This window comes from Manis pentadactyla, chromosome 10 (assembly GCF_030020395.1).
Source record: "Manis pentadactyla isolate mManPen7 chromosome 10, mManPen7.hap1, whole genome shotgun sequence".
Taxonomy (NCBI): domain Eukaryota; kingdom Metazoa; phylum Chordata; class Mammalia; order Pholidota; family Manidae; genus Manis; species Manis pentadactyla.
Genome location: NC_080028.1, coordinates 24,372,883 through 24,389,483, shown reverse-complemented (window position 1 = coordinate 24,389,483; position 16,601 = coordinate 24,372,883). Strand labels below are relative to the sequence as shown.

Here is a 16,601-nt window from a genome sequence, read left to right as displayed (position 1 = left end):
ATAACCCGATGAAGGCAGCCCTGGTCTATCCAGGTGTTGGTAAGTCTGGTTCCGACGTGGCAAACCCAAAGGACTCACCACCCAAACCTGATTCCAGGCTCTCCCTATGGCAAAATTTTGGAGCACAATGGACAGAATCCTCCCCACCCTCAGTTCCTTTTTGTCAGGGCAGATTGACTAGACATATCCAGAATGTCCTTAAGGAGGTGAACCCTCAGGAGGTCTCCCAGCAAAAGTAAACATCCATTATTTTGGCTTGGTTGAGGCCATTTTTCTTTGTGGATGCCTTGTCCTGTCATGAAGGCTACCAGTTTATCAAGTCAGAGTCTCAAATGTACAGAAACAGCCTTGGCACACTGAAGCCCCACTTATAAAAGGTCTTATCCATATTTGGTCTCAATGACCCTGATTATCCACAAAGAGCAAATTTAAGGTTAGGGAGGTAAGCATATTTTACTACCCAAAGAACAGCCAAATGAAGAATAAAGCAAAAATATAAACATCAAAGTGAATACAAATTTGACTGAATTTCATTGTTCTCTCCAATGGGAACAGTTCCTGATGTGAGCCCATGATTCTGGCAAATACTAAGAGGGAAACTCTTCAGCTTGCTAGATCTTTGGCAATCCAGGTCCCAGCAATAAGAGGCTTTTGGCTACTTGCAGGGAATCTAAGTCAAATCAACATTGATAATTGGAAAAATAATGGTCTATGAGTAGAATTTAGGGGCTCTGAAAACTTGAATGGCCAAAAACAAACAAATAAACAGTATTTTCACCAACCTCTAAGTGAAATATACAATTTCCTTCCATTATGAATGTAGCAACAAACCAGAGTATTATTGATACCAGTGACTTCATCACCATATAAATCACATCACACTTGTTGCAGACATCTGAAAAAATCATTTACTCTCACCACTACTTCAAAATCATGGTAGTTATCACATTCAACACCAGATCTTCTTATTTAATACATAATTAAAGAAACACATGTATTATCATGTCCCACATCAAAATGATTTGTATAAATATATTTCAGCCCAATTGCTTTCCCTTTTATCTTATGTATTTCATTCTGTAACTTAAATTATTCTGAGATCCATAGGCTTTCACCACATTGTGAGAGGGATCCAGACAAAAAAAGTTAAGAACCCCTACTCTATAGAGAAAATGAGATTACACTTAAAAACTATAACTTACAGGCAGATGAAGTATGCTTACCTCTTACATCCTAAGGTCTTTCCATTGTATTAAAATATTTCATAGGTATAATTTATTAAATACCACCTCTCAAAATACCTTGTTCACAACTATGAATTGAAACAGAACAGCTGAGCTCATTACATTGGAAATTCTGAATATTATCTCCTCCCATTTCACAAGGATGGAACTGCGTTATGTCAGGGCCTTCGGTATCTTTAGAAACAAAATTCCTTGGCTGGTGTCCAGGACTGTTCCACCTTTCATCAAGTTCTGCCATAGGGAAACTGTTAGATGACTTTTGATGTAGACAATTAGCCCTGGGTTTTGAAACAAATACTTGCCAAGCAGAAGTTCTATTTTTCAGTAAGGGTTTTTGAAAAGTCATGTATTAATTTGACTCTGATCTTTTTTTGAATTTGCTTATTAGCCTGTTCATAGCTCAAATTTATAGCTTCAGAACACTATTACAGATGTTCCTAATTTCCCTTTTTCTACCAACATGGGAAATCCTGGATTTCTAAAACCTAGAGGGAGTTAATACCAGCCCAGATACAGGAAAAGTAATATAATATGTTGTTAAAGTCACTTACAATAGAACATAAATATTTTGAACAAGATCAAAGAAACCACCTGATCCAAATTTAATCAAAGTTCAAAAGACCTTTTTGTCCCTAAATATAGAAGCAGAAAAGATATTTCAGAAGAATTTTTAAATTGGATTTTTCATTTTATTTTCTCCACCACTATCCTCACTGTTCAACTTGTTTCAACACCAGTGTAGTAACTTTCTACAAATAAAAGGCTTCTTATTGAAAAAATTCATACCACATACAACACAGACAAAAAAAAAATCTAGAAGGATATAACAGTCATCTCAGGATGGTAGAAGATGAAGAGGGACTTTCTTTTTTTATAATATTAAATATCTTTTATAGGGACAAAAGACCCCTTCAAAGAAAAAAAGTGACATAAAAATAAATCCTCAAAATAAACTAGCTCCAACAAGTGATAAGATCAATATAATTTTTAGGAATTGAGAAGAGGAAGAGCTTGATGGGAGCCTGAGAGGTTGGTGGGGTCCCAGGGAGGAGGACTGCAAGCTCCCCCAGGGCAGGGACCGCCACTGTGTTGCTGCCAGAGTACATGAGGGTCCAGCTCAGGGCCAGTCCATATAAATATCTGTTGAATGAGCTAGTGTTTTATTAACAGAGGAAAGAATCTAGTCTTGCAGGACAGGTTTCAGGAGAGAATAAGAAACCTACTGCAGCTAGAGCAAAGGAAGTAAGGGCTGGGCAATTCTGGGTTGTGAACTGTGGTCTTTATACTGTGGATAAGTAAGTTTTGGGGTTTGTTTTTCTAAATTGAAACTTCACTATTTTAGAGCAGTTTTACATTCACAGTAAAATTGAGAGGAAGGTCTAGAGATTTCCCACATACCTTGTGTCCCCCACAACATCCCCAGCCTCTCCCATCATCACCACCCCTCATCAGAGTAGTATGTTTCTTACAGTGGGTGAAGCTACACTGACACATCATAATCACCCAAAGTCCCTAGTTCACATTAGGGTTCCCTCTTGGCGTTGGACATTCCTTGGGTTTGGACAAATGTATAATGACATGTATCCATCATTATGGTAGGATAAATGTTCAACTTTCCTAATAAGCAGAATTTAAGCATGTCTATGAAATTATGGGAAATGCTGGTCTCTGCTCTTGGTTCCTGGCACAGAGCTTCTAAAACCCTTGTAATTTTCTAAGTGATAAGAGCATTAGGAGCATCTTTTGTTCTTCTATTTGGTCTTTGACCCTAGTTCAGACAAAGAGCTTCTAAATCCCTTGGAATTTCCTAGGTGATAGCAGAGTTGACTTTTGTTTGGATGAGGTGACTTTTAGTGGGCTCCTGAACAGCTCCTGTTGGGGGGGCTGGTTAACAGAAAGACCAAGCCACAATTAGAAGGTTGGAACTTTCAGCCTCACCCTCCATCTTACAGGAAGGGAGAGGCGCTGGGAGTGGAGTTAACAATGGATCACATCTTAGTGATGAAGCTTCCACAGAATTCTAACGTACAGGGTCTGGTGAGCTTCTGGGCTGCTGACAGGTGGTGGTGGGAGACTGGTATGCCCACAGAGGGCATGGAAGTTCTGTGCCCTTTGCCACATAACTGGCCCTGTGTATGTCTTCCATCTCGGTGTGCATCTTTATCCATCATATTCTTTTATAATAAACTCATAAATATAAATAAGTATTTCCCTGAGTTCTACAAGCCATACTAGCAAATTATTGAACCCAGGGAGGAGGTCATGGGAACCCCAATTTAAAGTATGTTAGACAGAAAAACAGGTGACAACTTGGGACTTGTGAATGGATCTTAAATTTGGGGTAGATAGTGTCAGAATTGAATTAAATTATAGGATACCTAGCTGGTGCTGAACACACTTGCTTGGTGTGAGGGGGAAAAAATCCACATATCTGGTGTCAGAAGTGTCGCGAATATGGCAGTAATGTGAGAATAAAGAGCAGACACAAGAGGGGTGTGTTTTTCCATTATGGTGTCCTTGGATGAGAAATTAAATGATGACGTGTCAGGCTACATGGGGGAGTGATAAGAGGTAGCATGATAGCGCTGCAGTCTGGCATGAGTTTAGAGAAGCCCAGCCTGAAACATAACAAGGGAAATGGAAAGAGCAGGAAGCAGAGGCAGAGGAAAACTGGTCAGCACATCCTGCGAGTGAGGTGGATGAGGAAAGGGAAGCATTTCAGAGTCCTTTCCACAATTTTGTGCTTGGGTAACTGGTACAGTGTTTTACTCTTAAAAGTAATTGACTGATCCATTCACCCATCAAGCAGTCACTGGCACCACTACTTTGGGATTCCCAACCTTTTAAAAAGGGATTCGCAACCTTATAAGAAGGGCGTTCATTTCCTGAAGTCTTTTAGTTTACTGAGTCCCTGTTATGTGCCTGACACTGAGTTACGATAACACAATCTCTACCCTAAAGAAATGAGGAAGGAAATAAGCAGTGGTAAAAAAAATTACTGCTACTCCTACAGCACTGTTTTCTGTCACTGATTCCTCACTGGTGACTCAAGATTCCTATTTCTCCTAACTCTAAATAGGTTCTAGGCCGCACACATATTTAAAGATCTGGCTAGATCCAGTGGCCTTGAGGAGCCAATCTAAAGGTAAAATTAACAAGTTTTTCTGCTAAGTAAATAATTCACTTTATTTTACAATTTATTTTTTTATAATTCTAATATTAAGAATTGAGTTCAGCTTAAAAATATATTACCGAGAATTAGTTCAAAGTTTTTCACTCCAGTGAAGGAAGAGATAGCCTCAGTACAATACTTAATAGAAACCTAAACTATGCTGGGAAGAAAACACTGCAAGACAATAGGATGGCTGTTTGAACAGCAGGGGCAGGGCAGCTGTGTCTGGGAATTTCCATTCACCTTTCTCCAAGGATTCCAAAAGAAACTGTCCTATCTTATCTGTGTTTCATCTCTGCATTTCTCAAATCTTCCCCTCTCCCCCCGGAAGAAACCAAGCCTGGCACAAATCAACTGACACTAAGTCAGGCAGGAATCCTTCCCCCTTTCTGCCTGAAACTCATTAATAAATCAAAGTTATTTATGCCTCAAGCAGTCTCACTCCTGTCTGCTCCTATATATTCTGTGCACTTGGAATTATTCCACATTCTAAAATGAAAATAAAAGGTACTTACCTTGTAAGGTTACTTAAAAGATTAAGTCATTGAACTTTTTTGTCCAAAGATAAGGACCTAGTTAATTAACTTGTTTGAACAGATGCAAATTTAAAACCCAACTGCTAAAAATCTAAGTGAACAGAGAGGGGCACTTTGATAGTAATAGTAGAATATCTTGCAAAATAGGGAACAATAAGAACATCACAAAAATTAGTATTGGAAAGTCAGAATTCTGCATAAAAATATAAAACAAACGCTAGTATCAATGCCAATATATCTTTATAATTGTATGTCCATAGCCGCTACAACTCAGTTTGAGTAGCTTCAGGAAGGACATTTCCACTATCTCTGGAAGTATCTTCCACTTAGGAGATGTCTTCTCTGAATTCTCTATCTCAGCTTTGTCCTGTAGGCTAAAGATGATTTAAACCTGGCTTAAAACCAACCAAAATTACTTCCTGAATGACCTCCGAGGTATCCAAAACTACCCCAGATAAACTGGGGTGTACTAAATTATTGGTGAAAGACTCACTCCTTGACTTCCAGGAGTTTATAATCAAATTAAGGAAAAAATGTTCAAATTAGAAAGATACTACTAAATTTACAAGGTGTGGAATTAATATTTGCTGATCACATGGCACTAATACTAAGGGTCAAGGAGGACTGGAGTGATCAGAAAGAGATGCCGTCAAAGGGAAAGGAGGACTTCAGGTCAGATTTGGAGCAAGGGAATATTTTCAATCAATGGAAGAAAAGGCATAGGACAAAGAACATGTAGTCTATGTTACTGCTTTACTAAGTCTATGTTTACTCTTTAACTTCAGTCCTGACTTTGTGACCTTGAACAAGCCATTCATCACCTTGCCCTTCACTGAATTCATATTTACCAAGGGCCTACTAGATACAAGGTATTGTGTGTCACTTAAATGGAGAAGATTTTCTAATTTAAAGAAGGGGAAAACAGCTTTAAGTTAAACAAGAGACAACTCAAAACTAAAAATAACCCCAAGTTCACATTACATAGGTATTATAAAACAAAATCTGTTCTTAGAATTTTTTTAATCTCCTTTTACTACTTCACCATTTCTCAATTAAAATCAAACTTAGCATGAACTCTAAGCATAAGTGTATCCTTTTTACTTAGATCATAGTAAGGGGAAAAAATAATTTTACATTAAAATTTCAGAATCTTGCTCTGTTCTCACATTTGTAACCATAGCTGCCTTTTGCCACTAAAAACAGCACTTCATTCAACAGCAGTAGAGCTTAAGCAATTCAATAGCTCATTTATGACACAGCACAGAATTTATCTAGCAAAGACACAACACTGGCATCAGTACTTCCCTTTGTCCTGTGTGTTCTAAATCTCTGCCAAAAGCAGAGGAAAGAAAGTTCAGATGGACAGGATATCCTCAAATTATTTGGTTTGCCTTCTGTCATCCCAGAGAACAATCTCGTACCTGATTCACAGTTAGAAACTCAAATTAAATTAGTGGAAACCTAGGGTAGCCAGGGCCTGGGGCTGAAAGGCAGGCCCTCCCCATCAGCTGTTTGTCTTTCACCAGGCAAGCTGGGAAGGCCTGGAGCCTTTGCCTAAAGGGAAATTGGTAAATGAGAACCAAGTACCTCAAAATCTATTTATATAAAATTATAATAGATTGAATTTAGAGTTGTGGGTGGCACTTTGGTGTTCTTGTCCATTTTGACACAATTCTTGCTGCACATCATGTATGTATATTAAGTCATTGCACATCCAGTGTGTTTCAGCAAATACTTCAGAGGTCCTGATAGTGCGTGTTGGACGCTATGCTTCCTATGAGAGTATACTAGTCTTTTTGTGATGTCAAACCACTTACTCTCTTTAGGCCTGTTATTTCATCTATGTAAGTAATACTGTGACATATGCATGGCTATGGTGAAGATTTCAAGAACCAAGGAATATAGAGCCCTGAGCAGTGTGTACCTTTACTCAAACTGTAGCTTTTTTTTCTAACCATTAACCTTGGTTAAACCACATAGACACAGCTCTGTAATCTTGAAGCTCACAGTCCAGCCAAAGATACAGACAATGACTCTGAAAACAACACAATGAAAATGATAATTATAAGGATACTTCCTGCTGGTACTGGCAGCTAATACTCACTTAGAACTTACTGTGACTCAGCACTATTGTACACACAGAGCTCATGAATCAATCCTTATGACGACCCTCTGAGGTAAGTGACGGGGGCAATGAGAGCTGCTATACTAATACATGCGGGTGACACTCCAAGCCTCGTTCTTGAGTGGCTGGGTAAGGACATTCTTGGGATTAATAATATTAATCAAGTAACAGACAGGGATGTGGGGTTGGGATGGTAAAAGATGTGCTGAGCAAAAGGACTTACACATGGGTGCCCAGAGCAAAGAATGCACAAAGGATGACGAAAAACTGAAAAGAGGTTGAGTTCAGGCAATATATCTGTGAGGTTGTAAGCAATATGTAAATCCATGTATTAGGTAAAGGGGTTACTGGAGTGTTAGGAAAAGACAGGTGTGCTTAGGAGACGCAGGGCTTCATAAGGGCAACGTGAGTTGGTCGGTAAACTGCCGGAAGTGCCCACCTGTCAGCAGCAGCCTGTACTGGGGGATCCTCTGAACTGGCTTGAGCAGGTAGTGCTTGAGGGCCAGGTTAGCACAGCGGGGGCTCATCTGAAAGGAAAAGGTATCCACAGTAAACACGAGCATTTTTCTAAGAAGCTGGGACTGTGAGTCAAGTACCCAGGAAGCCAAATTTTAAATAACTAGCAACTCTGGAAGGGGATTCAGGGAGAAGTTCCCATTGTTTGAAGGCACAGCTGTTATGCCAAGAGTGAAACTGTGGTCGATTCCTACCTACCCCACCCTGTCCTGCAGGCAGATCTCAGAAATCACTGACTCCTCGGGAAAACTTGTTCACAGCCCTCTCCTGACGGTAGTGGCTGCACGATACATTCAAGGCCCATAGGAGTCCTCCCTACCCAGCAGCTGCCACTTCAAAGAGCATCTGCCAATATATTCACAGACACGAACAAACCCTGTGACCAAGAAGGAAATCCATGGCCCTCAAAATGAGGCAGCAGAAATAAAACTACTGGGAATTGGATTCAAGTAATAACCAGAGCCTAAGGCAATATACCAATGATAACAACAGATGGTACTGGGGAGAATTGTAGAAATTAAAGTAGCCTGAAAAGCAGCCTTGCTAAGCATCCCTTCTCTGATAAGCCCGAAGGACGTAAATTTTTTCTCAGATGAAAGGCTGTAAAAGACAGCCCCCAAATCACAGTGTATCTTGGAACATTTGATTCCAGAACCATTTTGACCTGACCAAGGGGACATTTGATTCTGCCTTTAAAGCTTTATTCATGAGTATGTACGACAGACTCTCCTGCCATTCCTGCGCCTCACCCACATTCTCCAACACAGAAATGGACTGTAAGGTGGCATCAAAATGGCCAATGAAAATGTGCCACATCCTAAGACGTCCTGAGCTTCTTAAACAGCTCAGGTGGGCGGGGAGGAGGTCTTCCAGATTGGCTCGGACTGCTTTACCTTTTTCTATACATGCACCTCCAGGGTCTGGTACACAGAATAATTACAAAATTATAATGATAATGTATTTAAGAAAGCATCTATCATGCAAGCATCATAACCAAGAAAGCTCATTTTCCTGTCTTATGTTTTCTTTTGCTGCCAAGGCAACAGAACAACTCAGTGGACACTGATGAAAACCTGGGTCATTTACCAGTTGCCACAGCTATATATATCACACTTCCTTCTTAGCAGTGTGAAGACATCAGAGGAGAGGAAAGGAAGAAAGAGAGACTACAAATGATTTTGAAGTTTAATTATTTCTCTACTGCACAAATTAAAAACCAGCAATATCTTGATACTTTTAAAACTTTTCTAGTTTTGTGTGACTGGAGTTCACTAATATTTTCAGTTTCAAAACAGAAATTAGTAATAAAATATATAGGAACCCAAATTTTCTCCAAAACTGGGGGAGACAAATAGAAGTTTACTTAAGAACTTATTTTTTAAAAATGCATCGTATCATATCTCCAGTCAAATCTGGCTTGTACCCTCATAGCTTTGAGTCAACATACAAAGCTTTGGCTATTAGCATGTTAGTAATTTTTCTTGACTTTGACACTAAAACTATTGATTTATCTAAATGGAAACAACTTTTACTTCCCATTCATCGTTGTAGTTTAGTTAAAAAGTAAAAGGAAAGGCAGACTGATATATAAGAAATGTCCCTACAGAAGTCAAACTCACAGAGGCAGAAAGTAGAATGGTGGTTGCCAGGGGCTAGGGGAGGGGAGAACGGGGAGTCACTGTTTAATGGGGACAGTTACAGTTTTGCCAAGACCAAAGCGTTTCGGACACTGGTTACACAATAATGTGAAGGTACTTAACACTAGTCAACTGTACACTTACAAATGATTAAGGTGGTTAACTTTTACTTTATGTGTATTTTCTCACAATCAAAAAACAAAACAAAACAGAGACCTATTAAAAAACTCCAAAGTGCAATAATAGATTTTAAAAATTAAAATTTCTAGTTTCTCACCTTTCAGTCTGTGCAATCTTCCCTTTGATTTTGAATGATTATATTTTAACATATTTGTTTTCAATCGCTGCACTTTAAAGCTTTAAAAGTGAACAAAAATATAAAAGAGATGGGTTCAACATGAGAAGGCAGCAAAAATACCTCAAATTCTCTCACAACAGCAGCAAAACTTGGGTTTTTCTTGGACTGTTCATCCAACAAAGCTATATTCTTATCAAATTCTTTAATGTACGTGGAATACATTTTTAGATACGGTCCCTTCTTTACAAAGATATCAGCAATTCTTTGTTGTTCAGTCCTAAGATAGAGAAGAGATACACAACATACAAAAGGAAAGTCACTAATGTATCAAAATATATCCAGTGAAGAGCAGAGTTCCATGTCCAAGCCATTAGCTTGTCTTTTTTTCTGTTCTTCGAAGACGTTATCTCAAAATACCGAAGCTTCTCCATTTCCACTGCCACATCTTGCCTGGACTCTGCCAGCTCAGTGACTATTCTCCCTGTTTCCACCATCTCATCCTTATGTGCAGCTCGAGTCTAAAAATGCGTATCATATCATGTGACTTCCAACTTAGCGGAAAAAGTCCTCACCTCCTTCCACTCTGGAAGCCCTGTAGTTCCCATGACTACCTACCTTTCTGACCCATTTCACACTTGTCTCCCTTTCTCATTATTCTCCAACCACACTGGCCGCCTTTATATTCTTTCTACATACAGAGTTCATTCCTACTTTTCAAATTTACTAATGGCTTCACATGTCTGGAAATATGGAACGCTGGCTGGCTCTTGTTTTTTGTTCGGATGTCAGTTTAAGAAGGGCCTTCCTTGGCCACCCATCTTCACTCACTAGAACATCATCTTTTTCACATCTCTGTAGGTCAGAAACTGCTTGTATCTAATGTTTCTTGTCTATTTTTTTTCTGGTTCTTCCCCCACTCAGGTGCTCCGTGAGAGCAAGAACCTTGTCTGTTTTGTGCCCTGTGATATTCCCAGAATGCTTAAGATGCTGACTAACACACAGCAGCTTTTCAAAACCTTGTTGAATAAGAAATCAAGTATTTCAGAAGGCATATTAAAACCAAAGAATATGCCTTAATTCAAGACCCCTGAGAAAAAAATATTTTAATAAGTAGGAAATACATTATTAAGGGATCGAAATAACTTTGTCAGTAAAAAATGCAGCGTTTTCCAAACTGTTGTTTTAGTTGTCCCTTTTATCAATTTAGTCTGTTTCTTAGGAATGCTTAATACTTTAACATAGACATCTATAGACCCAAACTTGAGAAAACTTTTAGTACAAGCAAAAATACACTTAGGCCTCTTTATAACATTTGCTTGCATAAATATGCACTTCTTTTTTATAAGAATGATGAAGTATGTACAGGAAAACTATTTGTAATCACATTTTATTTCTGTCATGGCTTTAAAAATACCCTTTCGTCATTCCTCAATCCTTAGCTCTGTGTTATTGTGTATTTAGGCTGCAGCTAGGTATAACCACTTGTAAAATCTAGCATATTTTCCCAACATGCAGAGGCACAGTATACCAAAATAGGCAGAGATTTTTGTTTTCTAGATTATCTAAAAAAAAAGCTTAGAGAGAAATTTTGATCATGAAAGTAGGTGATACTATTTTGTTATTTGAATCATTTTGGGTTCCCCATGGACTTCAACAATATAAACTCAATCCCTCTAGAACAAAGTTTCTACATATCTCCAAAGATGTCACCAAAGTTTCTGCTTATTTTCTATGGCCAATGGATGTACTTAACCTTTTGGTATTATTTTCCTGTTTTGAGAAGATCTACAGTATCTACAATGATGTCATACATATGTAAATGTTCTAAACCAAACAAATCGATTATCTCAGGGAATGACTCTTTTCCAAAATGCAAAAAGTTCATGACTTTAAAGGATAGTATCTGAAAGGATAATAAACATTTTTAAATGTTTCCAGTGTAAATGTATCAACTCCTTCAATCTCAAAAATCTTGATTATCAAAGATAATCGACACAAAGTTAAATTAGCTAAATATGGGTCCTTCTTGATTTTGAAGCAACATTAACAAAGAATTTAAAGAATTTATAATGTCAAGCCCAGTGTACCATAGTTGTGAATTTTGGCCCTCTAAAGTGATTGATCTCCACGTAACCATCAAGAAAATTCAGTATCTGGAAAAAACCCAGTGTAAGGAACACCTCTGTGCCACATGCAAGGCCCTTATGGTTTCATCTGAATATTGAAAACTCTGGGAAAGCTGGTCAGTCCATTTTACCAGTTCAGCATCCTGTCCTCCAGTTCCTTCAGGAGATCCCGGTTGAGCTCATATAGCTGAGGCAAGTAGTACAAGATCTGATTTAGGACCCGGTCTTCAATCACTGCTTTCCCAAGTTGTCTGGAAGCATGGGCTACAGCATCCCGGAAATCCTAGTAGAGGGGAGAGGAGGGAAAACAATGTATGTACACACCTATATATATATATATGACTGTACCAAAAATATACTTGATTAAAAGCCTTTATCCCTCCTCTTCCCTAAAAAATATAAATTCCAAACTGGATTTTCCATGTAGAATTTCAAATAGAAAGTACCCACCTTCCTCCTATCTCACTTACCTAGACAAAAATTTAAAAAATAAAAAACACAACAGCCCAAAGTGACTGCAGTAGATATTTGGTTTTAAAACAGACTGTGAGACATTCCTCTTCAATCTTTTGGTTTGCTCTCCAAAGTTAGTAATTGTACTAAGGGGGTATCTGGAGATTGTACTACAACTGTAAGTAGTCTTCAAAGTATTTCAGTAGTGTTATATGACTACAATCCACTTATTTTAAAAGTCCCAAGAAATGTTAACTGATTTTATTCTGGAAAGTCCCTTTTCCCATTTTCAGTAATTATTTCGCAACAACTGGAGCATTCTAGGTGAGGTATGTGGAGGCGGATGGCACATTCTTGATAACCCAAGGATACTGGATCCAAACCCTGGCTTCTGATTTACCATTTCCTTGGGCTAGCCTCATTTTGCTCATCTGTTACATGGGTTACGAGACGTTAGTTAGATACTACGCATGAACCTTTCTGCAATGTGTTGGGCACACAGAACCAACAAAATATTTTTGTTGGACCTTAAAACTTCTCCTCTCCCACTTTCTGACCACCCCATAAATTCACCAGGATTTACCCTTGTCACAAATATCTCCTCACATACTCTTCTTTGGTAAACTTTTCCCTAGAAAACTCTGCCATGTTTGAGGGCAAGTCCACACCAGCACACCTTCTCACACCAAAGGACTTGGAAAGGGTGGGGTCAGAGACTGGCGCTGGTCTGGTTTCCCTGTATCCTGAGGCCCACTCCTAATGAATAAGTAAATCAATAGTGGAATCTATTACACAGTCCTAAGAATTCAAAAACAAAGATTGTTTCTTCTCAGAAAGAGTAGGTTTAATTAAAATCTTAAATTAAAGACTGGGTAAATAGACTCTTCACTGGGCTTCACCTTTCTTTCTTTCCACTGCTTCCTCTTCAGGGATTCCCTGGGCCAATCAAATACACACACACAGACAATGATTTCTCCAGATCCCTTCAACACCTGCTTCCAACATACACACATTAACCATAAGCATTTCTTATGTTTATTCTGAAGGACAATAACCTCATATACAACCTCAAAGTACATGAAAGAATTCCTTTTCTAAAGCATGGCTACTTTAGACAGGTCAAATCCTCTCATGCCGAACACGGTCTAATAAACTCTTCACTAAAACTTTATTGGTTCAACAGTTACACTGGCCCAAAAGAAGCAACTACTCAGATCAGAAACTAAAGAACTATTTTTACAATTGATTACTGTAATATAAAGTAAGAATTCATAACTTGCATGAACTCCAATCCAGAAAACCACACTAAGCATCTCCAGAAACCGAATGGATATCGGCCAAGTTTGACCTCCCAACAGCTTGTTCCTGTCAGCACTCACATTTACTAAGAGAAGAAAATGGAGCAACTTAACACTTTTGACAGTCATTAGATTTTCTATCAGGCAGAGCTACAGAATAAATTTACGTATCACAGATTATTTCTTCAACTGTAAATGTATTCAAAGCACAACAGTTCAACATCTGTAGTTTTTTGTTTTAACCAGCTTAATGATCAATATACTTTAGATGCAAGAGTTCTTCATTCCACAGAGCGTAAGCACTGCCTTTTGTTCTGCTGTAATAAATGATGAATATATTTGCCCCTTGGCAGCAGGATAACTTTTATCCTCCAGTTTGGAAGGTATTGCCTCAGTCAGAACAGTGACAGTAGACATTAGCTGCTAAGTAGCTTAAAGGCTCTGTTCGACACAGCTTTTGCCAGACTCTGCATTCCATATGTGTACCACCAGTGCCAAAAAGGAAACTTGTTTATTTGAGACACATTCAACAGAGACTAGCCAAATCCACACTGGGCTGGCCACTGAGATGCTGCTTCTAACTGGAGGCCACTGACGCACACTAGACAAAAGTTCACTTTTTCCAGGACTATTGGATAATGGTTGTAGGTAGCTCTGGATGAACCAATGGCCCATAATGTCTTTTGAAAAATTATGTGCAGCACACCAAAATATAATTTAGAGAGTTCATATTCAGCTATTTATCACAAATTATTCCTAAGATCAGAAAGTTACATATTCTAAGCACTACTAGGAAATCAACTGGTTTTCATGGTACCTTCTGATAACAGAAAAGGCTACCCCTTACTCCAGGCCCTCACAACTCACACCAAGAGCTCTACTTGCAACTCATGGCCTTCAGATTCACACAGGGCAACCCTAGTAACAATCACATTGCCTCACCTTTTGGGCCACCATCCTGTGAAAGCCATGTGCTATGGCACCAGTGCCACATGTAACAATTCACACAGGAACCACACACACAAATTTTAACTTCTCAGCTCTTCATGAACGCCAACTATTTCTACAACTGGTGCCACAGGAAGGAGGAACATTTTTTTTTTTTAATAAAAAGGCTGATTACAACATATGTCTGGTTATTTTCCTAAATGCTAACAGCCAGGATAATTTGAGAAAGTGTGATGACATTTAAGAGCCAGAGGCAAAACTATTTTGGGGCAGAAGATCTAAACTCACCAACACCTCCTTGACTACATCAGTGAGGATGCAAGACCACGGGACTGGCATGTCAAAAATTAGATCCTGAGTATATTTTTCACACTGGAAAAGCTGGGTGATTAAAATAACAGGGGCGAGGGGAGCTAGAGTGTGAAAATGTCAGGTAAGAGACACTTTACTGACATCATACTTCAGTCTATTCTTCTAACATAAAACCCACCACAGATTCTGTATGATAAACAGAACCAGCTACAATATAGTTTCTGATCATAATAACCAAATGTTGTTCAACTTGGTACTTTCAGAAATAGAAATGGGCTTCTGAAGTACAACGTATATCATATTAGTCTATTTCTTTTTTCTAAACAGACAGACTTTATTGTGGGAGGGGTGGGGGTTCCAACCTGGGACCCCACTCTCTTAAACAAAAAAGTGCATAGAAAGAAGGGATTTAGAAACTTTTGTACAATAGCTCATCCTGGACCACAAGGGCAGGAAAGGGGGCAACTGCTGGGTGGGCCGGAGGGATGGAGGCAGGGCCTTGCCACCTGCATGCCCACCATCCACCCTGATATGAGGGTGTGGTGAGATGCTCTGGGAGGGGCTAGGGAGAACCCCACACCCCCAGGCTAGGGGCAAGATGGTAGAAAATGTATAAATAATAACCAGATCAATTTTAAAAGAACACGCAGGTTTCTTTGGGGTATTAATATACTAGTCCTATCAGCTCTGATCGTTTAGGCAAGACCTAAGCAAAAATCAATGCAAATAAAATTGAGTATGAACAACTAAAGCAATGAGGCACAGAACAGATGGTCTTATTCATTAGGTCAGGCTTTACATCTCCAGTGCCAAAGAGGAGTGACCTAATCACCAGCTGTCCTGACTGGGCTTCCTGACCATAGGGCATTACTAACTGCTATGATGACACAGTGTATCAGACAGACCAAGTGGACCTATGGATAGACAGGGAGCTCTGAAGGGCTCCCTGCCTCCCTTCATAAAGAGCATTATGAATCAGTTCATATTAAGCAAAAGCAAAGCAGCTGCTAAGGTCAAAGAGCTCTGATAAATATGCAGAAAGGAGTGTGAAACTATGAAGTAAAGGGGTGCGGGCGAATTCCCCACACCAACAATATGATTTTGTTTTAAAATGAAACTATATGATCGTTCCTCCCTCTCTATATGCTCAGACCTGATGACATCACACATAATCATCAATGCAAAACTATATAAAACATGACTAAAACCAATCCTTTACCTCGTCTTCTCTCCACTTAATAACAGGGACAAGTAATCATTATAATATATCCTAAGTGACCAATATCTTAAGCTTCATTCTCATCTTTATACGATTAAAAAGTAGAATTTCTCCAGTTTCATAAGCCAACGGAAAGAATTCTGAAGACAAGTTATATACCCAAAGATATCCTATACCCGATACAGCATAGTAGGGATTTCAAGTAACAATTTTTAATCAGTTTCTAAACAATCACTAAGTGGACAGGCTCAGACAAACCAGAGCTCAGAGTCTGGCTTTGCCGTTTATTAATGGGTTACTTTGGGCAGTTAGCTTACTTTCTTCATTTAACAAACAGAAATAACATCTATTTGACATGGTTGTTATGAGGATTAAAACGGAAAACTTACATCACATAGTATGTTTTAAGGCACACAGAGAGAGCTCAATACAAGGCCATTAATTTAATTAAAGGATATTTGGTTAATTTAAATGATCACTTCAACTTTTAGATCCACAAGCCCCTGGACACTTGGAAAGAGAGCTTCTGAATCAGAGGCATTTAAATAGTAGGAATTCCAAACCAAAGTGGGGAAAACAATCACCTCGGCAGCGAGACAAAGGAGCTCTTATCAGTGAACTTCACTCAGTGAAGGATAGTGCTCACATAAAGGAAGCTGCTCAAAAAGTGAAAGTTTGGTAGCCGTGTCTATAGATGCTAAAAGAGAATTCTTTGAA

General features: G+C 38.9%; 1 protein-coding gene across 5 annotated transcripts in view; it reads right to left on the bottom strand.

Annotated features, from left to right (window-relative positions):
• FGD6 (FYVE, RhoGEF and PH domain containing 6) overlaps positions 1–16,601 on the bottom strand; it is a 119,181-nt gene that overhangs the window by 38,257 nt on the left and 64,323 nt on the right. For all 5 annotated transcript variants that reach the window (XM_057486498.1, XM_036890986.2, XM_036890991.2 and 2 more), the window contains exons 6-8: positions 11,786–11,937; positions 9,649–9,805; positions 7,517–7,604 (exon numbers count right to left, since the gene is read on the bottom strand). In XM_057486498.1, coding sequence (XP_057342481.1) covers positions 7,517–7,604; positions 9,649–9,805; positions 11,786–11,937 — 397 coding nt within the window. The remainder of the gene's footprint in view (positions 1–7,516; positions 7,605–9,648; positions 9,806–11,785; positions 11,938–16,601) is intronic.